The 27,721-nt window shown below is 55.0% G+C and overlaps 1 protein-coding gene across 5 annotated transcripts; it reads right to left on the bottom strand.

Moving 5' to 3' along the window:
- Positions 1-707: 707 nt before the first annotated feature.
- On the bottom strand, positions 708-27,648 carry Sh2b2 (SH2B adaptor protein 2). Of its 5 annotated transcripts, none has more exons than XM_075976519.1 (9): positions 27,610-27,648; positions 13,339-14,072; positions 8,838-8,939; positions 6,994-7,085; positions 5,703-5,794; positions 5,436-5,606; positions 3,994-4,202; positions 2,188-2,359; positions 708-1,702 (listed from the first exon to the last, which is right to left on the bottom strand). In XM_075976519.1, exons 2-9 carry the CDS (start codon positions 14,044-14,046, stop codon positions 1,380-1,382), a joined length of 1,869 nt encoding a protein of 622 aa, XP_075832634.1. In that variant the 5' UTR covers positions 14,047-14,072; positions 27,610-27,648; the 3' UTR covers positions 708-1,379. The 5 variants fall into 5 exon arrangements, 4 of the variants coding, with proteins under 4 accessions (XP_075832634.1, XP_075832608.1, XP_075832616.1 ...); XM_075976493.1 differs by lacking the exon at positions 27,610-27,648 and adding an exon at positions 25,774-26,081; XM_075976501.1 differs by lacking the exon at positions 27,610-27,648 and adding an exon at positions 25,778-26,081.
- Positions 27,649-27,721: the final 73 nt, after the last annotated feature.

Here is a 27,721-nt window from a genome sequence, read left to right as displayed (position 1 = left end):
GGCACCCAGTGTCTCCTATTGCTCAACCCCCCCAATAAGCTAGGGTGGGAAATTCCTATCCCAGCACCCAGTCCACCCTGGAAGGCCTTTCTTGACCTGTCCAGTGACATCCTTACTGTCCTAAGCAGGACCCGACTTCTAGCCACTCAATTGCTATTCAATCGCTATTCCTTGGCATTCAAATCATCCATAACCATGACTGTGGGTGCCTCCTCTCCCCTCCCTGCCCTTCATTTTTGATACAGGGTCTCATGTAGCTCTGGCTGGCCTCAGATTTGCTCTTTGCCTGAGGATGGCCTTGAACTTCTGATCCTACTTCTACCTTGGAAGTGCTGGAGTTCCAGGCATGCCCTACCACATACTTTTATGGGGTGCTGGGGATGGAACCCGGAAATCCCGCATGCTAGGCAAGTGCTCTACCCCCTGAGCGGCATCTCCATATCTGGTTTCATTCTTCAAATTATCTCTTTCTCTCCGAGTTCCACTTAAGACCCCTCCCGAGTGCGCGCCCTGCTCCCCGGCTGACTCCCTGCGCCCCGGCTGACTCCCTGCGCCCCTGCTGACTCCCTGCGCCCCGCTCTTTATCCCAGCTGCCTCTCCTAAGCTCTGCCTGGGTAAGCCCGTGGCAAGGTAGCAGTTCCAGACCTCCGGAGACGGCTTCCTTCCCCATGAGGACAGCCCAGCAAAAAGACAACAGGAGAGCAGGGTGTAGTCCCTAAAACAGGCTCTTTAATAACGCTCGTCTTCACTGAAGAGTTTGACTTTTCCCCCAGCACTGGGCTGGGGCTGGTGGGCGTGGCAAGCTGGCCTGGCGGACCACGGCAGTCCTGGCTCGATGGGAACGGCTGACCATCTCTGACCAGTCAGGCTGTTGGTGCAAGCGGTCCAACACAGGTGGACTGGGCCTGAGGCTGTTAGGAACCAGTGGGTAGCCTTCATGGGCAAGGCCGTTGTCAATCGCTGCCGCTGTGGGAGTGACCGACCATCCGTGGGCAGCGCCTGAAGTCACCAAATACAGTTAGTAGGTTAGTCGTCAGTGAGTTGCCTGCCATGGATTTGATCCGCCTTTTAGCCATAGATAGCTGTGATGGGCGTGGCCAACCACCAGTGGGAGGGGCTTGAAGTCGTGGGTTTGCTCGACCATGCTTAGCCCTTGGCCTGCCATAGATAGTCTTAGTGGGCCCTTGGGGGCTGAAGATGCTAGATGTGGCTAGTCGGGCAGCTGTCCTGGGCTTGATAGACCATGGATAGTCGTCCCCAGCCATTGTTAGGTGTTGCTGACCATCATGGGCTGACCAGGCTGCTGGTGGGCGGGACAGATCCCAGGTGTTCTTGGCCTGCTGTGATGTGCGTGGCACCATGGGTAATAGGCGTGGCAGCTAGTAAAAGGAGTATTGGTTCTCCACTGCGCGAGCACGGCCCAGCGTGGCCTCTGTGGGCTCCTCTGTGGCTCCGGACGCAGCCTCCAGCAGGTGTTCTGCGCTGTTGCTGCGGCTGCGTGCACTGAGTGGCCCCTCGGCCAGGCGCGGAGGCATGGACGTGGCCGAGGATGACGAGCCAGATGATGACGATCCTCCAGCGCCATTGGAAGGTGAGGTGGGAGGGCAGACGGCCGAGGCCAGGCTAGAGAAGTAGTGTTGGCTAGCTGGCTCTGCCCAGCAGGCAGGGACCGGGGCCGCAGCGCTAGGCGCTGGTCCTGGGTCTGCAATGAGAAGCCGTGTTAGTCAGCATCCAGACCTGGGCACCTGACCTTCATCCTCTAAAGCCAGCCAGTGTCAGAACCCAGGGAGGGATGACGTAGTCCAGACCATTCGGGAGTCCGGAGACAGTATGCAAACACACAGGCATTTCCAGTGTAGGCTGGGCACCCCACCAGTGCAACCTTCAAAAGATGGGTGCCGAACTCTAACCTTGCAGGACTTCCAGAACCCACCCCAGCTGTCTTTGGGTGTCCAGGTGAAGGGTTTCAAGTCTGGGTCTAACATATCCTATGGCCTTTAAGTCACTGTGTTGTACAGGATGGCCTTGAACTCCCGATCCTCCTGCCTTCGCCTTCAGAGGCTGGGATTACAGGAGTGACCGGACCCAGTTTATGAGGTGCTGGGGATCAAACCCAGGCCTCGAGCATACTAGGCAAACCGTCTATCAACCGGGCCATCTATCAGGCTCTGGGCGGTGGCATCTTACCGGGAGGCGGGCCCTGGGCACGCACATAGCTTCTGAGGGTGATATCGGCGGATCCCCCCGACTCTAGGGGGATGGGGTGGGTGTGGAAGTGTCGAAGCATATCAAACACAGACTGGAACCACAGATGCTGGACGTGGCACTGGCCGTGACCATTCAGAGACAGACGAAGATGCTGAGGGTGCAGATGGGAATGGTCAGTGGGGGGTCCCGGGCTAGCTACCTGTTTGGCACATTGGGGGTTGTTGGAAGACTACGCATCGGTCCCATTGGGACCATATGGTACTGTGCCATGCTGGGGGCCCTCACACTGAGTCCTGTTTGGGGCAGGTCATTCTCGTGGTAGGTATAGGAGATGGCACAACAGAACTAGGCGGGAGCTGGGGGTGCAGATGTCTTTCCTCACACTGGAATCCATCTGTCTTTTTGAACATTTGTTTGTCTTGGGGACCTCAGGTGACCCAGAGGTGTGGATGGTAGCACATGCCTCTTAGCAATGACTGGCTCCTCTCAAGGTCTCCTGAGTTTCCCTGAGGCAGGCGGCTCAGTGTCAGGAGCCACAGACCCATAGTCTTTGGAATGGGCCACAGGTCTCTGGTGTCAGCCCTTCTTTGCCCACTCTGTGACAATAGCAGCCTGGCTAGAAGAGTCCAGATTAAAGGTCATCTCATGCCTGCCCTATCTCTCCCTCCATGGGTCTTGGTGGACGGGGAACCATCTTGTCCAACACTGGGCATGCTTGAGTGAGATCAAGGTTTAGTAGTGCCGGCCAAGATGTCAATTACCAGCCACCGGCATGACATTAAGTGCCTGGTTGTCACAGGAACTGACAAGGCAGTGTCCCTAGGGAGACTCCGCCTCCTCCATACATACACAGCTGGCCAGCACTGCCGAGAGTAGCGTGAGGGCTGCTGGAGTTAGAAGTGAGGGTGGCCATGACCTTAGCTGCAGGCCTGGGGCAGGGAACCTGGGATGCTATGGGGGCTGCTGGGAAGTGGTACCCTGGGCAGATCTAAGGCTGGGTCTATTTCCTGATTGGTGTGGGGGGGGCACAGTGACTCCTACCCACTCCCACCACAAGGTCAGGCCCCAAACTGCTTGACTTTTGTCCTCTTTCTCTTTTTCACTAGTTTTTAAAACAGCATCCATCTGTCTGTCTGTCTATCTGTCTGTCTGTCTATCTGTCTGTCTGTCTGTCTATCTATTATCTATCTATCTATCTATCTGTCTATCTATCATCTATCTATCTATCTATCTATCTATCTATCTATCTATCTATCTATCTATTCATTTATTTATTGAGACAGAAACTCATGTTGCACAGGCTGGCCTCGAATCCAGTATGTAGCCAAGGATGACCTTAAACTCCTGATATCCCATCTCTACCACCTGGTGCTGGGATTGCAGGTGTGCACCACCAGGCCCCAGATGTGGAATTTGCTGCTGGTATAGACCTCATTACAGATGTTTTACATAGGTTGGAAGCGTCAGGATTGGGAGAAAATGATGCCGCAGAACAAAGTAAGATACCAAGGGTAGGTGCAGCGACTCATGGGAGATATTTGAGAAAGAGACTTGCTATGTAGCCCAAGCTGGTTTCTCACTCCTGGCAATCCTCCTGCCTCAGCTTCTGAAGTGCTGGGATGATAGGCATACACATCTGGCTGCAAAGCTAACCTCTCAGAGAGACTCACTTTTTGAGTGGGGTTGGTCACCAGCAAGCAATGAGCCTTAGGACCTGGGCCACCTCAGTCCACCTTCTCCAGAACAGGCTGCTCTCCCCATGACCCCCACCCCGGACACACTTGCCTTGGCCTTGCCCTGGAAGTTGAAGGTCAGCACACACTCCCCAGGCCGAGTCTCACTTTGGCGGATCACAAAGAGGCCATGGCTCCGGGGCCCTCCAGCCAGCACCAGCTGAGCGGCCTTCACTCGGGACAGTGTTCCATGGAACCAGGGGTAGTCGGAGAGTTCCAGCTCAGTCTCGGCTTCAGTGTCCAGCTCAGCTCCTTCGTCCCCTGGGGCAGAAGGAAGACAAATAAGTCAATGAGAGATGGGGAGCCATATCTTCTTTTTTTGGGTAAACTGCCATTTGAATATCAGACCTGCACAAAGAGCTGACTACATCTAGTTAGCCTTCAGGTAAACTGAGGAATGGGGAGGGAGCATTTGCAAGTCAGCAACAAACCTGAGAAGAAGCCAAGCCTTCTCTCCACCCTGGTTCCATTATGTCCTTCTGTTTATGTGTATAGGTGTCGGTGTGTGCATGTGGGTGCCGGGAGAGGCCAGAAGAGGGCATTAGATCCCCTGGAGCTGGATCACAGGCAGGTGTCAGCTGCCCTACATGGTGCTGGGAACCAAGCTTTCTCTTGGGCCACCACCAACCAGCTTCCATATCACTATGCAGAGACTTATTATTAGTTATGAACGTTCAGCCTTAGCTTATGCTCGTTCCTTGCCAGTTATTATAACTTACATTAGCCTGTTTTCCTTCATTTATGTTTTGTCTTGGAGCTTTTTACCTTTCTTTCCTTCTGTATGTTTACCTCCATATCTGCCTGGCTGCCTGGCCCCAGGTCTCCCTCTCTTTCTCCCTCATTCTCTTCTCCCTTTCTCTCCAGCCTAGATTCCTCCTCCTATTTATTCTCTCTGCCCGCCAGCCCTGCCTATCCCTCCTCTGTGCAGCTATTGGCTGTTCAGCTTTTTATTAGACCAATCAGGTGCCTTAGGCAGGCAAGTGAAACAGCAACACATCTTTACATAATGAACAAATGCAGCATGAATAGATGTAACACACCTTTACGTAGTTAAATTAATATTCCACAACACGGGTTCTCTGAAAGAGCAGCAATCACTATTAACCAGTGAACCAATGAACCAGACATTTAGCTCTGGCCTCTAGAGCCCAACTGCTGGGTACAGGCTATGCCACCAAACTTACCTTTTGTGTCTCTCTATATGAACAACTTAGCTCCCTCCCTTTCCTGTCTGTCTATCTTTCTCTTTCTTCTTTTTGCTAGGTCTCACTATGTAGCCTAGGCTAGCCCCGAATCTATGTGGCACTCCTTGCTTCAGCCTCCTGAGTGCTGGGATTACAGGTGTGTGCCACCACCCCCACAGCTGAGGGAAAAGCCAAGTGCCCGTACTGGCTTACAAAAGCCAGAACCACTGTAGACACAGCTGGTGAAATGTCACCGCTACCTGGGGATCCACGTGGGTCCCTGTAGAGGGGACGGGGACCCCAGTGGCACCTGTGTTATTGCTGTCACTGACAGCACCACCCGAAGACTCCAGGGTTTGAAGGAAAGTCTCCAGAGGGACATGGGCCAGGGACTCTCCCACGGTGTCGCGAGCTCTACTGTGTGGGGCTGTCACCACGGCACCCACCGCTGTCGTGGTCTCTGGGGGTCGGGACGTGTCCGCTGCAGGGAAATAGGGGCAGATGCAGGCATGTCTTTTATCTGCCCTCCACCCTCCCACACTGTCCCCCTGACTCCAGCCAGCTCCGCCCCACCTACCTTCTGCCAGGAACTCACAGCTGCAAGAAGTCACCCGGCTGGCCAGACAGCCTCCCCGAGCACAGGAGAGCCCTGTGTCCTCCTCACTGTCCCTGTGGAGTTGAGGAAGCACAGCACATCTTGCCACAGAGCCTGGGCTGGGACCCTGGACTGCTCACAGAACACCAAGTCCTTCCTACTCCCTCACCCTCTGGGTGAGTGACCCATCATCGAGGCCACCAGGAACATAGTGTTCCCTGAAGTTGTGGCTCATTCCTGGGGTCCCATAGATACCTTCCAGTGGGGGACAGTGTGATCAGTGGGGCCTGGGCAGCCCCTTTGAGGCCATCCCAGCTCTAATAAAGGTCTGACCCCATGGGGAAGTCTCTGGGGCAGATGGCCGTCAGAGTAATAGGGGGGTGATGGCAAGCACTTTGGGGCTGAGGGCTGCGAGGCACTCAGGACTCTAAAATAAAAAATAAAGCTCATTTATTGAAATGAATCTGTTAATTAGAAAGCACCCCCCCATCCTATTAGCCAGAGAAATGGCTGCCAAGTGCTCAGCTGGTGGCACCGCGCTGCAGCCTCGCCCTGGGCGTCTCTTCTGGACAGTGGGGCCATCCTCTTCCTGCACATAACTGACCGGAAGTGCCCCCCATGTCACCAACCACGGCTCCATAGTGCCCTCAGCCTACCAGCTCCCCCATCGAAATCCAACTGTTCTCTATAACAATAATGTGTGTGCGTGCGTGCGCGCACGCGTGTGCCCACAAGTACATAGGCGCCTGTGGGTGCAGCTGCTGGAAGAGGCCAAGGCATCCGGTCCCCTAGAACTCGAGTCACAGGTGATTATGAACTGCCTGACGTGTGTGCTAGGGATTGAACTCATGCCCTGGAAGGGCAGTACTGCTGGGCCACCTATCCAGCTCCCAAGTCCTACTTGTGATGAGAGGTGTCGTAGAACACACGTGTAGCATACACAAGGCCCTGGGTTAGATGCCATGGAGGCCTTGACCCCCTCCATCTGTCTGGCTCTGGCTTAGTCATTTTGTTGTTATTTTTTTAGGGGGGTTGTTTTGCTTTTTTTGTTTGGTTTTGTTTTTGAGATAGGGGTTCATGTAGCCCAGGCTAGCCTTGAGCGAGCTATGTAGCTGAAGATGACCCTAGGCTCCTGATCCTCCCGCCCATTTTGGGAATAGCTAATGCTGGCTCTATGTTAGTACTTACCCTGTCTAGTAGCTGGGTCACTTGGAAGGAGGGGACAAGGCACACCCCCAGCTTCACCCCACATCCTCAGGGCTGGAATACTCACCCCGGATCCACGCAGCCCTGGATGTCCGCCACCCATGAGTGCTTCTGCAGGGAGTCTATGGTCTCAAGAATGTACTCTGCTCCATTCTCCACCTGGATGACAGCAGCCCTGGTAAAGCTTCCTCCATTGCGGGGGGGGGGGCTCGGCGCCCCAGGACCAGTGAGCCTTTGCTCGCCCCTATGTTAGGTCCCGTGGATATGAACAGAAGGGACAGTGTGGGGGGGAATCACCCAAGTCAGGGTGAGGGCTGCAGCCTGAAGCCCACACAGGGGAGGAGATGCCAGGCTCTGGAGGCCCTGAGTGTGAGACCGGAGACCCAGCATGCTCAACCCATGTCCTGGTATCCCAGATAGGGTTCAAGTCGTGTGGGAGGGCCAGCTGCCTTGGCACAGAGTCAGGGTGCTCCCAGGCCTAGCGACTGCGGCGCTATTGCTATGGCGGCCGATGCTCTTTGTGCCTTGTCCATTGAGTTCCCGACAGCCCTGGGATGAGAAGCCTTGTGTTCAGGGAGGGAGAAACTTGCTCAGAAGTCCCACAGCAGCCAGCAGCTGCTGAGACCTGAGCCTGGGGCCACCAGGTCTTCCTGTTCTTGGTCCCCTGTCCTGTTACTGTTGTAACGTGGTATTGGGTAAGAGGATCCTGACAGCCTTCCTCATTCAGTGGGGAGATGGCCCACAGTGGGGCTGGCAGAGGAGTCCTCCTGCCTCAGGGGTGCCCGAGGACCACCCAGCAGCTGAGAGTACCAGATGGACAGCGGCTGTGTCTCCAGCGATCAGTCTTGAGGGGACAACTCAGGACATGGAGTTGGCACACATCTACCCAATGAATAAAAGAATCCGTGGCTGGTATAAACACAAGCTCAATAGGAGCTTGCCAGAGAGGGTGGGGGCTCCGCGCAGCTTCAAGGGGAAGGAACCGGCCTCCCGGAGGGACTTCGTTTAATGGTCTAACTCCTTCCAGGAAGCCCTGACCACAACCCTAGCAGTCTGGACCCATGTCCTCAGCAGCTCCCGCAGGCCATTCCAGTGCTGCGGGCCAGGAGAAAGGACAGGCGGCTCCCAGACCCTCTAGGGTGCCTCCCACCCACCCTCCTGTCTTTGTGCCCTCTGCAGGGGCTAGGGCTGGTTCCCACACTCCACTTCCTTCTGCCTGTGGACATTTGCATAACTTCAACAAGCTGGTCACCCGTAGCTGTGAGGTGGGTGTGTCTGGCTCCAGAGGCGGGGGAGGGGAAGGGAACTCAATGACATTTACTCAGACCCAGGAAGGAATGGCGAACAGGGCTGGGCTGGTGAGATGGTTCAGTGGGTGAAGGTGCCCATCACCAGGCTTGACAAGCTGGGTTTGATTCCCAGGGGAGGAGCGCACTGGCAGAAGGGGACAGTTCTCGTACTTGACCCCTGAAAGTTGTCCTCTGACCTTCATGACCTCCTATGGCATTCACACGCCCAGTGGTGGTGCACGCCTTTAATCCCAGCACTTGGGAGGCAGAGGCAGGTAGATTTCTGTGAGTTCAAGGCCAGCCTGGTCCACAGAGCTACTGGTCAGGACAGTCAGGGAAATCCTGTCTCGAAAAGCCGGTGATGATGATGATGATGATGATGATGATATTAATAAATGGAAATCCAGGTGGCCAACCATATCGGGGTGGACGCTAGCACTCAGACCCAGACTCGAGCCTCCTACCTAGGTGATGGACACCTGTTGTGGGGTCCATGGGCACCCCCTCATTGTTGCTCCCTTTGATGGTCTAACTGGTCCTCCTGTAAGGAGCTAACGCTGTGTTGCCCACTAGGGCTGTGGTCCCAGGCAGCCACAGACCTGGGGGCTGCAGGGGCTCTTACCTTGAGCACGAAGGTGTTGTCCTTCTCAGGCATTTCCAGGGGCATGGTGGTCCGGACCTCGATGATGGCCGACAGGGGGATGCTGACCTTGGGTCTGGAAGCCTGGGAGGCCAGAAGGAGAACAGTGGGAGGAGCCCCTCGCAGGCCTTCCCAGCACACTTTGCAGCATACATGGGTCACGGCCCCCAAGACTGCCAAGGTCCTGCTGCTGTGGGTGCGTTACCAACCCCATTTTAGAGATGGGGACATTGAGAGAGACAGTGGGAACCCTCCTCCTATGGTCATAGCAAGTTAGAGGCTGGCTGGTACTGCTGAGTCCCCAACTCCTGAACCCCAACCCTGTGAGCTGTGAGTGCTCCCTGGCCCACCCTGCAGCCAGTGCACCCACTTTATGTGATCCCCCCTCTTCTCACCTCCCTCATTCCCTTGAGCCCCTCACTGGGGGATTCTAGGCAGGGGCTCTACCACTGAGCCACACCCCAGCCCCTCACTGGGGGATTCTAGGCAGGGGCTCTACTACTGAGCCACGCCCCAGCCCCTCACTGGGGGATTCTAGGCAGGGGCTCTACCACTGAGCCACACCCCAGTCCCTCACTGGGGGATTCTAGGCAGGGGCTCTACTACTGAGCCACGCCCCTCACCCTTGGTTTTTAGAAATAGGGTCTCAATACACAGCACAGACTGACCTAGAACCCACTATGAAGCCCAGGTTGGCTTGAGCTTGGTCAATCCTTCCTGAGTTTCCTGGGCTTTGGGGTTGTATAAGTAGAGCACTGTATTTGGCATTCAAAATTATTTTTCTTTTTGAGACAGAGTCTCACTACTTGGATCTGACTGGCCTGGAATTCACTATGTAGATCATAGCACAGAAACCTACACAGTGAGTCTAAGCCAGCTTGGTCTATGTGAGATACTGAATCAAATGATCCCCAAGTGAGGAGCTGGGGGGTAGGGTTCAGTGGTAGAGCACCTGCCTAGAACTCCCAAAGAGGGACTGGGGGTGTGGTAGGCATGGCTCCTAAAATAAGGCAGCTTCCTGCTTTGGATGGGATGTTCTGGAGCTGGGTGTGGCCTGTCTTCAGGCCTGTGGGAGAGGGGAGCCAGCATCCCCATGCGGCCATCACAGGGTTAAACCAGGGCAGTTAGCAGGACTCCTTAGGAGGGTCGCTCTATGCAGGCCCTTTTATGCTCTGGTCCACAGCTCCTGGCTACACCCCCCCCCCAACCTCCCTGGACTGGCCGGAGGCCGACATTCCCGTCAGGGCTGGGCTCCGGGACAGGGACTTTCTGAGGTGGAAAGGGAAGGGCCTCATATCAGAGTTGAACTCTTGGCCACTCTGGACACTGTCCAGCGGGCCCTGGGCTGGGCCTACGGCAGTGACTGATGGGCTTAGCTGACTACATCACGACACCAGCCTGTGGCTGGGGTTGGCATCTGGGACAGAGAGAGCAGAAAGGTTTATAACGACGCCTCCTGTCGGGCTCCCACTGGCTGGAGGTCCCTTCCCTCAGCCCGATGTCCGAGGCCATCTGTCCTGATGTAGTTGTAGTTGCCCCACACCCCCAGTGCTGGGGTAGAGCCCAGGGCCTCATGCTTACTAGGCAAGGGCTCTTCAGGAGTTCCTTTCCTGCTCTTCGCTGGGGGACCCTAGGCAAGTGTTAGTGACTGAGCCACGCCTCGGGCTTGACTTGTTTCTCCCTATTTTTTCTGTTTATTGTTTTTTTAAAATTACTTTATTTTTAGATTTTATTTGCATTAGTATTTTGCCTGCATGAATGTCTATATGAGCGTGTCAGATCTTAGGGCTATAGGCACTTGGGAGCTGCCCTATGGCAGCTGGCAATTGAACCCGAATCTTCTGGAAGAGCAGTCAGTGCTCTTAACCCCTAAGCCAAGGGACCAGGGAGATCTGGGTTGGTAAGTGGGTGACAGGCAGTGAGGATGTCAGGACAAGTGCTTTGGGCACCCCTTCACCCTGGGGCAGACTCTGAGGACCAGACACAGCAGAGTCTTCCTGAGTACGATGGGTTAGACATAGTTTGCTCCCCCAGGGCTAATGGACTGGGGGTTTGGCTCCCAGTATGCTCATAACACAAGATGGGGTGGGAAGAGAGAGAGAAAAACATGTGAGCGTGATGTGGCTCAGTTGGTGGAGTGCTCACCCAGCATTCAGGAAGTCCTGGGTTCGATCCCCAGCCCCACATAACCTGGGCGTGGTGATAAATGCCTATAATCCCAGCAGAGGGGAAACGAAAGGCAGAACCAGAAACCTGATCTCCCTGAGATCTTCTCAAAACAAAAACACAAGTAATATTGAAAGGGCAGCCAGCCTGCATTTGTTGGGTTTTTGTTTGCTTGTTTGTTTCCTAAGACAGGGTTTCTTTACTCCTCCAGGCTAGCCTTGAACTCACAGAGACCCGCCTGCCTCTGCCTCCTGAGCTGATCCCAAGACTCACAGGGTAGAAGGAATGACCTGGTTCTCACAGGTTGTCTGCTGACCTCCACATGTGTATTCCCCCTGCTCAATAAATAAGTTTATAAGTTGCTCGACCCTCTAAGAGGCAGGCCCTAGTCACTGGAGCTGCTATGCCAGGAGGAAATTAATGCAGTTCTCAGGGAGCCTGGTTAGTTATCTGATCAGAATGGGTTGTTAGAAGGTGAGGTCCCTCTATACCTGACCTTCTCTACACATGGCTACTTCCTCCTCCCCGTCTGCCCTGCCATGAGGGGCTGAGAAGACCTTCGCAGAGGTAGACCAGACCGGGCTTCCTGACCTTGGATGTGCAGCTAAACTGATCTGCTTCCGCCCCCCCCCCTCATTTTTGAGATATGGTATCATAGAGCTCAGACTTGAACTTGCTATGTAGCCAAGGATGACATCGAACTCCTGATCCTCCTGCCTTTATTCCCCAGTGCTGGGATTATAGGCATGCTGCCATGCCCAATTTCTTTTTTTCCTTCCTTCCTTTTTTTCTTTCTCTCTTTCTTAAATATGCTATATAGCCTCTGGTATTTTGTTACAGAAACAGAAGATAGACCAGTACATTCTAGAATGATCCACACTTCCACGAACCACTCCTAAGTGTTCTACTATGCGCTGATATTCTGAGAGCCTGAAGCAAGATCAGGGGCAAGGAACCTGTTGTCTTCATTGAACTGTGGAAGGAAGGGCTCAGTGATCCCTCGGGAACGCTCCCTTCTGCCAGCAGTAGAACTGGAGGGCTCCGTGGGGATCACTGGAAAGATGGGGAGGGCCACAGCTGCCGTGTCCTCTCCCCCAGGGCAGCAGGCACAGCTATTTGGAGAGCAGCAGCTGGGGCTGCCACTCAAAGCTGGAAACAGTGAACCCTTGGGCTTCTGCCCCTGCCCTTTGGGTGACCCTGGGCAAGCCACCCCTCACCAGGCTTTGGTCTCTCTGTCTGTAGACTTGAGTTTAGTGGCATTTTTCTCAGGGGCTGAAAGTTGAGGGGTGTGGGTAAAACCCCCCTTGGGAAATCTGGGGGTTCTGGGACTTGGGGTGAGAGTTCCTCACCAGCGTGTTCTGGGAGCATTTAACTGCGGGCAGCTCTCACCCTGGCACCTTGAGGGGAGGCTTGGGGGACAAACCTCCAGGACACTGAGTCAAGCTATCTAGGAGAGCCCCGGGGAGACTGAGCCCTGCGGTGGACAGATCATGGGGTGTTAGCAGCTGCCTTGCTAGTACTCAAGGGACTCTACCCCACTCCTTTGATTCTTGTGACTATCTGAGTGGTGATGTATAATTTCTTCTGCGACCCTCTGTCTGTGTGACTGCAGGCAGGCCAGACCCCTCCTCGAAGGATCTACTCTGCTTTCTTCTTTCCAGACAGTCTCATGCAGCCCAGGCTAGCTTCCAACTTCCTATGAAGCTGAGGATAACCTGGAACTTCTGGTCCTCCTGTTTCCGAGTGCACACCGCTCAGGGATTTGGGGGACTGGTGACGGAACTCTGGGCTTCCTGAGTGCTGAGCAAGCACTCTACCTTCTGAACTGCACCCCCAGCACCTCTACTTTTCAGGCAAGTTACATTTGCCTCCCTGAAGCAGACCCCAAGCTTCCCATCCCCTACCACAGGAGGGCTTTGATGGCCGCTGGGACCAGGGGCCAGAGGGCCCAAAGGGGCATGTAAAACGGTAGCAGCAGGCAAAGACTCTTCCTCCTGATGAGAAGGAAGGGGCCACTGGGCCGGGCTCAGCTGGAGCCTGGCAGGGCCAGCAGATGTCTGATTGCCATGGAGCAGGACACAGGCCTCTGGGGACATGTCTGACTGTACCTTGCTATTCCCTGCCTTCGAATGCTACAACTCATCTCTGGGAGGTTCCTTCTATACTAAAACTGTGACAATCAGGTCAGGTCACACCATACCCAAACCAGTCCCAGGCACCCACCTGTCACGGGCCTGTGGATCCCTTAGGCCATACAGGCAACCGGGTCCCCGTGAGTGATGGGGAGAGTGATGGCAACATGCGCCAAGATACGAACCTTGGGTGGCACGAAGAACTCCAGGCGGAAGCGCTCCCCAGCCACAGCCCTTCTCAGAAGCAGGCGACACTTCTGCCATTGTGCGGTGCCCCCAGGGCCTGAGGCTGCATCATCTGCTACCATGAAGCGCAGCGCGCCCTCACGCTGGATGTCCACTAACTCCACCTTGGCCGCCAGGGTCCGTGCCAGCCTCAGGCGTCGTGTCCATTTGTCCCGAGGCTCAGATGCAGGCTCAGCGGCCTTGGGGGTGGCCCCAGCATCGGGCTCCGGGGACGCTCGCCGGTGCCACAGGTCGCGTACTCCATCCACCACGCACAGGCTCATATTACGCAGTGAGAAGCCTTTGCGGACACGAGCCTTGGTGGCAGCGTGGGCAGACACGTCCTCGGAGCTGCGGGAGTGGCCATAGGCTGCAGCCTTGAGTGCCGATGTCACGGAGGTCACGGCAGGCTCGGGCTCCATGGTATCCGTTGCTGTCCCCAGCACACGGCGCACTTCCTCGCTGAAGACTGCCAAGAAATTGGCTGCAAAGTGGCGGGAGAATGAGGTCCCTGCGTCAGGCGTGTCGTAGGTCGGGTTGTCACGAAGGAAGCGGCAGAACTTGTGAGCGAAGTCCACAGCAGCCACCTGTGCGTGTAGCTCGCAGAACTGCCGCCAGTCGGGGACTGGGGCGGGGGCGGCGGCCGAGCCGGGGGTGGCACCATTCATGGCTTTGGTCCCATGGCAGCCTTGGGCTGAGGGGGGAAACGTAGGTATTTGCTTTTTGCTTTCTCCTCCCTGCCTCCCCTCCTTTCCTCCTCTCCTTCCTTCAGAGACGGTGTCTCCTGTAGCACAGGTTATCTGGAGACTCCATACATGGCAGAGAATGACCTTGACTTTCTGATCTTCCTGGGCCCCTACACAGCTCTCCCTGGGGATCTCCTGCATCGCAGAGGCTCTATTCGAGCATGCTCCCAGCCACTAAAGCTAGAGGTGCAGGCTGCTGATCAAACAGCGTGCATGAGACAGGTGGAGAGATAGGAGTCAAGTGTGTGTGTGGGGGGGTCTTAAATAGCACTCTTGGGGATCCCTGGGGTCATTAAAGGGCTGGTCAAGGAGGCTGAGGGGACAGACTCTTCCAAATGGTGCCAGTCGAGTTTTGGATGACCCCATGCTCTTCAGTAGCCTCCAAGGTCCCCAGAGCCCTGGAGAAGAAACTGTGGACTTCCCGGAGTTGGAGTTACAGGCAGGTGGGAGTGCTGTGTGGGTGCTGGGCACCTAACTTATTCTCTGCAAGAGCAACAAGTGTTCTTTACCTTTGAGCCATCTCTGCAGCCCCTAAGACTCTGCCTTAACCACTGTCTCTCCCTTCATCTTGGCCACCATGCCCTGAGCTGTTTATTCTGTCCCTTCTTCCACCATGTTCTACCTGAGTGGAGGAACTAAGGAGCCAGCGACCACAGCCTTTAACCTCTGAAACTGTGAGCCAAACTAAGCCCTCCCTCCCTCCCCTGTGATGCTCCTGGGTATCTGTGATGGCTTACATTCAGTTTCAGGGTCTTTACTCAGCTTTCTGATCCTGGGACTCTGGGGGTCATCTTCCTATATGGCTTAAAGACGACCATTTTTATTATTGGCATTGAAAGAGCAGCCTCTCATGGGCTGGAGAGATGGCTCAGAGGTTAAGAGCACTGACTGCTCTTCCAAAGGTCCTGAGTTCAATTCCCAGCAACCACATGGTGGCTCACAGCCATCTATAATGAGATCTGGTGCCCTCTCCTCTTCTGGCATGCAAGTATACATGGAAGGAATGTTGTATACATAATAAATAAATAAATCTTAAAAAAAAAAAGAGCAGCCTCCTTAGGACAACCGCCCCCCCCCCCCCCCGTAGCCGGCCTGTTGTTCCTCCCAGAACTCCCATCCCCACTGGACCAATCTAGAAATCCCAGCTGTCTCTTCATTCCAGCTTCTTCTACTTTGTTGCTAGGCAACTCCATCTTTTACCACTTAGGATGGGTAAACTGCAGAGTGCAAGTCAGGTAGTCATCTGGGGGACTTGCTTCCTGTCCACGGTTGTGCTAAATGTTCCTGGGAGCACAAACCCAGCCTGCTCTGCCTCCCTCATCCACGTTCTTAGATTGTACCCAGTGCCTCCTTCCCACATATTGTTCAATGACTCTACCTCTGAGCTATATCCCAAGCTCCTCCTGGGGGATTCTAGGCAGGGGTTCTACCACTGAGCCACACCCCAGCCCCTCACTGGGGGATTCTAGGCAGGTGCTCTACCACTGAGCCACACCCCAGCCCCTCACTGGGGGATTCTAGGCAGGTGTGCCACTGAGTTACACCCCTAGCCCCTCACTGGGGGATTCTAGGCAGGTGCTCTGCCACTGAGTTACACCCCCAGCCCCTCACTGGGGGATTCTAGGCAGGGGCTCTACCTCTGAGTCACACCCCAGCCCCTCACTGAAGGATTCTAGGTAGGTGCTCTGCCACTGAGTCACACCCCAGCCCTTCCATTCAGTTTCCTTTGGTAATTTTGTCCTTAAGTTAGTGGGGGAAACAACAACAGAAAAAAAAATCAAGGAGATTAAGTCTGGAGACTTCAGCCTCCCTGGCAACCCCTGTTGGAGAGGCCAGTTTAGTGTGAATTGTTGAGGGGCACCATTCTTCTGAAGCACTGATGTAGAGGCTCAAGCTCTTACCTGTCCTCCCAGGATCCCCATGGCTTTGGACCCACCCTTCCCCCACAGCCCATGAGAACCCTGGCTCAGATCTCCTCTGTCATCTAAGCTGTATAATTAAATGCTAGGCAAAAATAGCTGTTCGACTTTTCAATGGCATCCTTGGGACCTCAGGGCCAGAGGCGCGAGGGAATCCCTTCCCTCCTTAGGGCAGCCTTGGCACAGCGACTGTCGTCAAGTACAGGACCCACCAGGGTTTCCTGACCCTGTGCTGGGCTTCACACCTAAACATAAGACAAAGATGGCACCTCAGAAAGAGCAATGCCTGCCGCAGGACTTTTGAAAATCAGAAGGGTGGTGTGCAAAATCAGGAGGAGGTGGGGAGAAATGGGTGCATACACCAGGCCAGACCCTTTCTCTATCTTGCCAACTCCTATTCACCCTCCCATCATGGATCCTCTTCCTCCACAAAGCGTTCCCTGACCTCCTCTGCCCAGGCTGACACCGTGTCTCCCTTGAGTGCCCTTCTAACAAGCCACCGCTTGCACTGTGTTCTGTGCATGCTTTTAAGTCTATCTCCCCAGCTGGCATCAGGCATTCTTTGGGGGCAGAGGCAGGAAGAACCCACCAGGCTACCACCACCACCTTAGCCTCTAAGAAGAATGGAACCATTGCTAACCCCACGGGGGCCTGCCCCAAGGCCATGCACTTTTCCAGCAAGGCACCTGCTTTGTGCATGATGGCATGGGTGGAAGACTGGGTATGCGTGTGTGGAGGCTGCCAGGTCAGCCCCAGCGCTCTATTTTCAGGCCTCTCTCTCTCTCCCTGACCCCCAAGACAGGGTTTCACTGTGTAGCCCTGGCTGTCCTGGAACTCACTCTGTAGACCAGGCTGATCTCCAACTCAGAGATCTGCCTGTCTCTGCTTCCCAAGTGTTGGGATTAAAGGTGTGCACCACCACCGGATAGTTTTCAGGCTTCTCCTTGTCCCTCCCTGCTTGCTGAGAAAGCCTTTGAAGGGAGAAGGAATAGAGTCACAGGGGACAGAGCCTCGTAGGGTCCCACCTAAGTCCAGGATTCGGGCAAGTGTGTTATGTCCTAAGCAGGAGACTGGCTAGTCCTTCCCTGACCTCCTTCCCCAACCCCACTGGCAGGCCACAAGTATATGGGCCTGCCAGTGCAGCTGCCTGTGCCCCAGGCTCCACAAAACAGGTAACAGGGTGTGGTGGCACATGCCCATAATCCTACCTAGCATTGGGGAGCTGAGGCAGGATTGGAATTTTAGGTTACTCTGAACTACAGAGAAAATTCCAGGTCAGTTTGGGCTATATAGCAAGATTTTATCTCAAAATGAAAAGAAAGAGACAAATGTAATCAAGGGAGGTCAGCAAGCCCCCTGCACCTAGTTACAGATAGAGAGGGGGTCCAGGACTCACACACGGGGGAGACGGAAGGGAGGCTGTATACCACAGACCACAGGGCCTAGTCAAGGAGGTGCTGTTCCCAACAGCCCCTGGGGCCGGATCTGGGGGAGGAAATGAAATCCTTGACCTTGGCTGACCTTCCCAAATTCTGAGCAGCACTTGGGGAGACAAAGGCTTAGCCCTCCCTGGAAGGAAGGACAGACAGCCCAGGAAGTGGGCTCCACAGTCACGGCAGGGCCTGGCTCCACCCATCTCTGGGTAGAGCCTGGAGGTGTTTCCACTCACTGTGGCGATCAGCCAGTGTGTGACGATCCATCACTGTGCAGATGATTGCGGGCTCAGCTAGCGGGAAAGCAGGGTCAGAGAGCAGATCCCAGAGGGACTAGACGCAGGGTGGACAGTGTCATCCTGTCCCCATCTGGGCTGGCTTTGGTTTATGAATAGAAGCCCCTGACCTTCAGGTGTATAGAGCCTTCCCTTTTATCGTTACATTTATTTGTGTGTGTGCGTGCACATGCGCGTGTCACAGCACATGTGTGGAAGGCGGAGGACAATTTATGGGAGTTGGTTCTCTCCTTCTTCCACCTCATGGGTCCCAGGATTGAATTCACGTTGTTAAGCGTGGCGGCAAGCGCCTTTACCCACTGGATCAGCTGTCCTGCCGGCCCCATCTGTGTGTGTGTGTGTGTGTGTGCAGGCACACACGTGGAAGACAGAGGATGTCCACATCCTACTCTATGACTCTCCACCTTATTTCCTTCACACGGGGCTCTCCACTGAACCCGGAGCTAGGCTGGCCGCCAGCAAGACCCCATCAATCCTCGCATCCCCACCCCCGAGTGCACTGGCGTCACAGGGCATATGGCCACATGCAACTGCTGGGGATTGGAACTTAGGCTCTCTTGCTTTCAAAGCAAGGGCTCTTAACCACTGAGCCATCTCCTCAGCCTCCAACCCTTGCTTCTCCTGGAGTTTCTCTCTGCACTAGACAGGAACTCACATGTCCTGTGGCCCCTGGCTGTCTGGTGCTCAAGGGTCTTATGTCCCAACTCTCCTCCTGCAGCCTCAGGTGCTAGAAATTTAGTGACTCAGCCCTGGGAGGAGTGTGCTGTCTCCCAACCAAACACCCTATTCCCTGGAGCCCCGGTTTCTCCATCAGTAGAACAGAGGGCTGGAGCAGGGGGCCGATTAAGATACACAAGTATGTTCCCTGGACATTGGAGACGAAGGACCAGCTGCCACCCTACTAGGGACAAGCACCCTGAGGACTTTGGATAGAGATACAGACAAAGTCTCCTGGCCAAGCGGGGAGAGGTGGTAGGTCCCCAGGCACTGGCTAGGTCGATCATGCGCCACACTTCACTGCAATGGGATCTTGTCTGGGTTTAGCGGCCCTAACTAGCTTGCCAGCCTGGAAGAAATGCTGGTTTTATTGTTTTTGAAGCAGTCTCTTATACAGCTGAGGCTGGCCTCAAACTCATTACACTGTCAAGAATGACCCTGATCTCTTCATCTTTAGGCTCCTGCCTATTGAATACTGGGATTCCAGGTGTGCACCATCACATCCAGTTGATTGGCGGCTGGAGGCGGGGGTGGGGTGGGGGGGGGCACCCAGATCCTCATGGAATACCAGGCAGGTTTCCAACCAATTCAGCTATTGCCCCAATGCCTGCTTTTTTGGCTTTATTGATAAGTGGGATGGGGCTTCAGAAGGGTCTGGGGGAGGGCAGGACAGAGGTAGCTTAACCGTGCTCCCCCCACTGTTCACGGCCTCGCAAAGCAAAACCGCCGCCTTAACTAACCTCAAGGCCAGACACCCAGACCGAATCACCGTGCAGACAGGGGCAGCAGAGGGGGTGGGTGGCTTTCCGGTAGTAAAAATAGCGCTGACAATCGGAAAGGGGGATTTAAAAAAAAAAAGCCCGTCTTCAGCCCCCGCCAGAAGCGAGCATTTCCGGACCCCAAGGCCTGGTCATTCCTTAAAATATTGATGAGGCCGCCTCGCCGCTGCGCGCTAATGGGCAGAGCACTAATCGATTCAGCGCTCGGTGGGCGGGGAGATGCAGCGGCCCCGCCCCCTGCCCAGGAGGCTCAGGTTTCTGGGAAACCCTTGCTGTGGCGACAACAGCCTCCCTTTAGTACCCTTCTTGCTCAGGAGTCGGACAGATGCTCCCAGGAGGGGAAAGGTGAGGAGATTGAGGTCCCTCAAGGTGCAATCTATCTGCTACCCAGGGTGCCCGCGTGTGATGTGCGATACGGTGGCCAGGAGGATGCAGGCAGCGCCAGGCAAGATGCCCCTTTCTGCTACCACTTAGTTTGTGCGGGACCACCAACACAGTGGAAGGAAGGGATGGTCAGCATGAAGAGCCATCCGCTTTAGGCGAGATGGTGCTCTCCTCCAAGGAGCCATTCACTATGGTGAAACTAAGGCCTCTTGCCCCCACTCGCCACACCACAACACGAGAACAGTCTGCTGTCTCTCCTACAGGACTTTCCTGGAAGCCAGTCCCAGCCATGACTGCTCATGTCCTCCCTTCCCAGGACTGACCTGGCTTGGCTGGTACCACTCAGCCTCCCACTGACAGCAGAGGCTCATTCCAGCCTCCTGTGGCCCCAGCTGAATCTTCTATTGCATCTCTCTCCATGCAGCCCATCCACATCCCTTCAGCCCCGAGTGGCTCTCACCAGCAATGGTAGGTGCCTGGGCATTGCTTCCCTAGGGCCACCTGACCTCTCACCTTGGGGGAGGCCACACGCATATGGCAGACCCTCACGTGGCTGGTCCTCGCCATCCTTTCCCACTCCACCGTGCTGGCACTGAGTGGCATCATGATGTCGTCTGGCCTTCCCATTCTTGAACCTGCTTGACTATCGGTAGATTAAGAGTCTATGGCAGCTGGCTGATAGGGTGCTTGCCTAGCACAAGTAAATCTCCGGGTTCCATTCCCAGCACTGCATCTACAGGCCTGGTGGCAAAACTGTAATCCCGTCACTCAGAAGGTGGAGACAGAAGGGTCAGTTCAAGGCCAGCGTGGGCTATATAAGAGGTGGAAGCTACCCTGGGCTACTCTACACCTTGTCTTAAAACAAAAATGAAGAAAGGTTGGGGCTGTAGCTCGATTGGTAAAGCCCTTGCCTCAGCATCAAATACACCTGGCAGTGGTGGCTCATGCCTATCTTCCCAGCACTCGGGAGGCAGAGACAGAAAGATCGGGACTTTAAGGCTGTACTCAATATGGGAAGCCCTCCTTTGCCTCAAAAGGAGGAAAAAGGCATTGGCTCCGTCACTTTACAGGTGGGTGTCGTGGAGCTCTGCATAGTTCCGGCTTTTCTCTGAGTGCCGGGCTTCCCGCTAAGCACGCAGAGATCTCTGCCTAGACCACAGCCTGCCCGGAAGAGCAGGTCTGGAATGCATCTGTTAGAACAGTCTAGAACACTCCCAAGCCCCTCAGATAACTAAAATCATTCCCCTTCATCCACCTGGGACAGTGGAGGGGCCAAGTGGACTAGGTCTGAATCCCAGCTTCTCTGTTTCTTAGCCCTTACACTCACTGGAGCCTCAGTTTCCCCATCTATTAAGATGGAGGACCATGTGTGAGGTGCGTGCGTGTAATCCCAGAAGGCAGAAGTAGGAGGGTCATGAATTCAAGGCCATCCTTGGAAAGGTAAAGAGCTGAAGGCCAGCTTGGCTTATGTGAGACAGTCTCAGAAGGAAACAGGGCGAGTGAGGCGGCTCAGTAGGTGAAGTCACTTGCTCACAGCCTGAGTTTGGGACCCAAATGGAAGAAGAAGAAAACTGACTCTTCCAAAGTTGTCCTCCGGCTACCACAACAGCAAGGAGGTGCCCGTGTACACAGACAGAACATAAAAATCGTAGTTATAAAGATTAAAAATAAACACCAGTGAAAAAGTAGCTTTTTAGAGATTATTCTCCCTGCTTCGATTTCTTATTTCTCTTAGGTAACATTGTCCCTGCTTCGATTTCTAAATGGTTTTTGTAATTCCCTTTGTAATCGAGCACTCCGGTGCCTGCTACAGTGACCTTTTCCCTACTTGCCCGACCCCCACTCAAGTCCCTATAAATGGAGGGTCCACACTGTGGCCCAGGCGAGTTTTAGAAGCTCATTGACTGACTGGGCCTCCTTTCTCCCACAGCATCTCCCCTGTAACAAAGGCTTCTCCCACTACCGTGGACAAAGAAATGGGGTTCTGGTAAGGGGGGTCCAGACTCTTGTGAGCTATATTTATACAAGGCCAACCCCCTTAGTGTATCAACCACAATGTGTGGTGACCCAGAGTTCAAAATGAGCCAAGTTCCAGGCCTGTCCCTTGCTATAGTTCTTATTCCTAGCAGAATCCCTCAAAGGGCACAGAAGGGGCACTGACCTCAAAATGCTGGTCCACTTTCCCTCAGGAGCACCTAGTGCTGGACAGCTCCCTAACACAGGGTTAGGCTGGCTCCAGATGTTCCGTTCCTCCTCTCACCCTGCCCTCACTTTGTGGGGGGCCCCTCTCCAGCTCTGGCTTGGGCTCAGCAGTCTCTTCCTCTTCCAGTGTTGTGTGCTTCACTTGGTTCCTGACTCAGCCCCCAAACTTACAAGGTGTTCCCCTCTGCCTGCCATTCAGCTTATCCCGGCACGTGCCATGAGTGCATGCATATATGTGTGTGCATGCTCACGCCCATGTGCAATCTTGTGCATGTATGTGTGCATTCATGTGTCTCTCTCTCTGTATGTGTGTGTGTCTCTGTGTGCAAGTGTGTACATGTGCATCAGAGATTGACATCAGGTATCTTCCTCAGTCACTCTCTCCCTTACTTTTGGAGAGAGGGTCTTGAAGATTTGCCCTTCCCCAGACCTGGGATCACAGGCAAGTATAGCCGTGCAAGGGTTCTAGGGGTGGCTGTGACTTGGCGCCTCATACATGTGGCAAACATTCAAACCCTGGGCCATCTCCCTAGCTGCTCTGTTGTGGTTTTGTCCCGATAATATGAGTGACTCCTGTGGCCCCCAGTTCTGAGAAAAACAGAACTCTGGGTGCTGCTGATGCTAAGTGCTCCAGACTTTACTCTGATCTCCTCTGACACTGGGCACCCAGCCTGGCATCTTCCCACCCACCCCACTCCCCTATCCCATTGGTTGGCAAGTCCCCGCTTCTCTTGGGATGCCTCTACCCTTGCCCTATTATAACACCTGTGGTCTGTGACCTGTTTCCTCCATCAGACTGTGACTTTGGAGGTCCCGTCTACCCCTTCAAAGGGTCACGAGCTTCTACTTCACCCAGAGAAAGAAAACAACGTGCTCCCACACACCATGCCCGCTCACTATGCCCAAAAAGGTGTGGGCTTGAATTCATGTTGAGGGCACACATGCTGTCCCTGGGGACAGAACACAGCCGCCATAAAAAGACTCAGCTAAATGAGAGTGAAAGAGACTTCACTAGAAGCAGGAACTGTGGCAGGCCCTGTGACCCCACATGACAGTCAAAGATAGGTATGAGGCAAGCTCTAAGACTAACAAAACCCCATGGGGACTGCAATCTGGAGGCTCACAGCACCTGAAAACCCTCCCTCATACTTCACCAGGGTGCAGGAGACGGTGCCAAGAAGTAAGAACCAGGTTTAGGTATGGCAGTGCATGCTTGTGGTCACAGCATTTAGGAGTTGGAGGATCAGGAGTTCAAGACCAGCCTTGGTAAAATAGTGAGACAGAGGCCATCCTGGGTTACAAGGGCACCAGGCAGTGGTGGTGCACGCTTTTGATTCTAGCCCTCAGGAGGCAGAGACAGGCAGATCTCTGAGTTCAAGGCCAGCTTGGTCTACAGACTGAGTTCCAGGGAAGCCAGAGCTACACAGAGAAACCTTGTCTTGAAACAAAAACCAAACCGAAACAAACAAGCAAAAACCCACAATAGCTATCAAAATGACTTGCTAGGTAGAGATGCCTGCTGCCAGGTTTGATGACCCCAGTTATTCCGAGGACCCACATGGTGGAAGGAGAGCACCGACTCCCAAAGTTGTCTTTTGGCCGCCACACCAGGGCATCCCTCCCCAAATAAGTGTAATAAAAATTAAAAAACAAAAAATCAAAGCTGAGTCCTCCAGAGAGAAGTGGCTTCAAGGCCTCTCACTTGTGGGTTGAGTGACTTTGGGCAGATCATTTCACTTCCTCTAAATTTGTTTTGTGACAATGCTCAGAGCTTGGTGTGGGTCAGCTGAGATCAAAGACTTAGCCCTGGGAGGCTCAGTCTCCACTGGCTGTATGTCCCTGCCTCAGAGCTGGGCAGGGCAGCGGGTGATGTCCTAAGTGTGTGTTCCAAGTCCTCCTTGGGGACTCCTAGGAAGTAGGTAAGAGGGACAAGGAAGCTTGGGGAGCTTTTCCCCCCATGATGGAGGGGAAGAAAAGTGTGCATATTAACTCTCTGTTCCCCAGAACTGTTCAAATACAAGCACCTGGTGTCCTCACCACCGCCATTCCAGGGCGGCTGTGTAGCCACTTACAGGGACTAGGAGGGAGCTAGGGAGAGCAAGCAGCAGGTGGGTAAATATGGCTGAGACCCTGCCCCCATCAAACTAACCCTGCCTCAAACACCCACATAAAGGTAGGCAAGACAGAGTCGGGCAGTGGTGGCGCATGCCTTTAATCCCAGCACTCAAGAGGCAGAGGCAGGCGGATCTCTGTGAGTTCGAGACCAGCCTGGTCTACAAGAGCTAGTTCCAGGACAGGCTCCAAAGCTATAGAGAAACCCTGTCTCTAAAATACAATAAATAAATAAATGAAAAAGTAGGAGAGACCCAAGTTGGCAGGTCTGTTCTCTGATCTTCACATGTGTACTGAGGCACATGTGCCCACACACATCACATACAAACACACACAAACAACAATATAATTTAAGAATCAATTAAATACAGGCAGATCTCTGTGAGTTCAAGGCAAACCTGGACTACTTAGAGAGTTCCAGGACATAATGAGACTGTCTCAAACAAATAAAACCACGATACCTAATACTAGCTTAATTTTTTTCAAAGACCTTGGAAGCCAAAAGATATACTGAAGATGAGACAGTGTAGGTGCTTCCGACCCCAGAGCCGCCTAGGAAGCCACTTACCTAGGCTGCTGCCCAAGTAGGAGGGGTGCTCCCTGAATGGGGCAATTCCAGCAGGCCCCGGAGAAATATCATTTTATTTGCACGCAAGATAATTCAGCTCAAGGAGCAGAGATCAGGTTGATGGCTCAGCGGGTAAAGACACTTGCTGCCAAGTCTGAGGACCTGAGTTTGGTTACTGGAACCCATACGGTGTAAAGAAAGAACTGGCTCTTGCAAGTTCTCTCTCTCTCTCTCTCTCTCTCTCTCTCTCTCTCACACACACACACACACACACACACACAAGCAAATTTTTAAAAATTTACGAAGGGGCAGAAATGAAGTTCTCCACGTCCTGACAGCCCACCCCCTACATCAGCTCTGGTGAATTACACTCTTGTTTTGTTCATATTCACAGCCTCTTTGGGGGGATACCCTGCGACTTCTGACCCTGAAGACTCTACTGGGGACTACGCGAGAGTGGAGGGGTAGGAAAGCCCTGGCGGGTCCCAGCCTCTGCCTAGCTTCGGCCCGCAGCCCTGGCGCGGTTCCTACTTTCGCAGCACGCAGGTTCATCATCAATGGCCTAGGCCGAAGGGGCTGAATGGAGGGCACTAACCCGCCCCTTCTTAAAGGCGCCGGCCTGTCACCCTCGGCGATCCTCCTCTCAAACCCCGGGCTGCCCCGGAGCTCCAGAGTGGGCGGGTCACGAATGGTGGCCATGGGAAAGGGGCCTTGGGTCGAAAGGAGGGCTTCCCCATGGGGTAACTGTGGCCCCGCAGAGGTCCCTCTAGACCCCAGCGTGTAGCCATCACCCTCATTCTGGGTTGATCCACCTCCTCCCAGACCAGGGAAGAGACCTGAATGTCCCCTCCCCCCAGCCTCAGATCCCTTCCTGTAGGGGACTAGCTGCGCTCGCCCCTCCAATCCGCCAGTGTTCGAGAAGGGGACCGGGGCTCAACTGCTCCGGAGGTAGCTGCTTCCCCCCAGCCCCAGCTTCCCGTCACTCTCCACCTCGCTTGGGCTATGGGTCCCCGATCCGATCCCAGCGGGGCTCCCATCCCCTCTGTCGGGCGTCCTCCTCCCTCCCACTGGTGCACACAAAGACGACACGCTCGGACCCGGGCGCGTGCGGCCCCGGGGTGGCTGTGAGCACACCACACACGCACACACACGCACGCACGCCCGCCTTCGGGGACAACCGGGCACCGGGATGGGATAAAGAACCATGGAGACAGGGAGCTGAGGACAAACAGGCCGTACCTACAGGCGCGCAGCTTCGGCCGCGCGGGCCGGGGCGCAGGAGCAGCGCTGCCCGGACCGCAGCCGGGATCCCGGGACCCGGCGGCGCATAGCCCTCCGGGCAGGAGTTCGGCCCTTGGTGGCCGGTGGTGACGGCGGTGGCGGTGGCACCCGCTTCTCTGGCCTGCAGCCTTTGAGACTCGTGCGCTCTTGGCGGTCCCGGCACAGCCCCCTTGAGGCTCTCTGCCTTTTCGGGCTTCCGAGCTCAGCGCGCTCTGAGCCCAGACTCGCGCGCTGCGCGCCCCTGCAGCTCCCTCCGCGCCCCCGACCCTCTCCCCAGCCCAAGCCGCGCGCGCCTCCGGGCCCCGCCCCACCACTAGTCCCGCCTGGACACGCCCACCCTCCCAGCTCAGGCCCCGCCCTTGCCTCACCCCCGCCCACGCGGCGCGAGCCTCTAGCCACGCCCCCTGGTTCCCCTCCCCGCCCCCGCGCGCTGTCCGGAGCCCCAGTGGCGCCGACCAAGCGCTCTGTCTTCCTCCGGACAGTGACTGAGCCGAAAGACCTGACCCGGGTGCCCAGTCCTAGGAACCCCCCGTTTCCCACGTAGGGGCATCTCCCGGAGCCTGGTGTGGTGGACCCCGAGGGCGGGATTGGAGGGTGTTCTGCGTGGACACCCTGGAAACGTCCCTGGGTTATGAGAGTCGGACGGGGGCGGACGCTATGGGCCGACCCTCCGCCGCGAGGACAATGGGATCCTCGAGGAGGTCCAGATGTCGCAACCGAGGAAATGTCTGTCTGGTTCTCAGGAATCCCGAAGTCGAGAGCTACGCCTCACGCCTCCCTCGTGCCCTCCGGGTGCGGGAAATCGCCCGGCACCTCAGGGCCGGGAAGGCCTCTACACCCAGGTCCTCGCCTCCCAACTTTACTAGGGTGTCGGGGAGACTGGCCCCACCAGGTGACGTGTCTGAGGTCGCCTGGGACTCGGAGAAGTTAGTACTCTCGTTTGACTAAGAACTAGAACTGAGCGTTACTTACTGCGGTGGCTAGCGCTCTAGAGCCACCAGAGGGGCAAGGAGGCCAGAGGAGAGGCAGCGCCCCTTTGAACGGGCGGGCGGGCGGGACGGAGCCAGGTGGGTTGACTTATGCCTATAATCCCAGCGCTGGAGAAGGTGAGGCAAGAGGGAATAGCAGTTTGAGGCCAGCCTGGGCTACATAGACCCTGTCTCAAAAAGCCCAAATTGAAGAAACAAAAGTCCACAGGTGTGTTAGGATGCTCAGAGGCAAGACCTATGGCTTATTAATGCAGTGTTCTTGAGTCTGCTCTCTCCTCATGGCTATCCGCCCCAGGCATGACTGGTCAGCCTGTTGACCTCGGGCTGTAATCTGCTGCCCTCCTCCCACTGGCAGTGGCCTCTGACCTTTGTAAGGTCCTTTCACTCACGGGAGATCAGATTCACTGATTTATTTCCTAGAAGCATCAGGGGTGGCATGGGGCGGGGCGTGTGACACTGGGCAGGTGAGGTGGGCTGAGAACATGGCAACTGGCTCCTGGAATCCTTGGTGCTGGAGTCCACAGGAATAGGGGCTAGACCTCTGTCGAGCCCCGGGTACCTGTCCCTTCACTGCTACAATGCCCAGCAGCTGCTCTGTCTTTACACTGGCTGGCAAACACTTAATGAAAGCTTAGGCTGTAATCCAGCCATTGATTGCACATGTGCACAGGTCCAATTGCTTGACTGGGAACCAGGAGACCTATGAATGAAGTCAGGGAGGGAGAGAAACTGTATCCCTGGGTGGTCTGGCTATGGAACCCACCACCCGGGGAGCGGGGATGCTGGGCTGTGAAAGAGGACTCACCTTGAATTTGATGGTGGGCTGTCAGTGGCTGGCGAGGATTCCGGGATGGGAAACAAGACGACGGTTCTGATTCCCCAGAGGAGGAAGTGAGGAGCGAGTCTGACCCACATGA

The sequence above is a fragment of the Microtus pennsylvanicus genome, chromosome 1, assembly GCF_037038515.1.
Source record: "Microtus pennsylvanicus isolate mMicPen1 chromosome 1, mMicPen1.hap1, whole genome shotgun sequence".
NCBI lineage: Eukaryota > Metazoa > Chordata > Mammalia > Rodentia > Cricetidae > Microtus > Microtus pennsylvanicus.
Note: the sequence above shows the minus strand (reverse complement) of the source record. Positions and strands in the feature narration are given on the sequence as shown.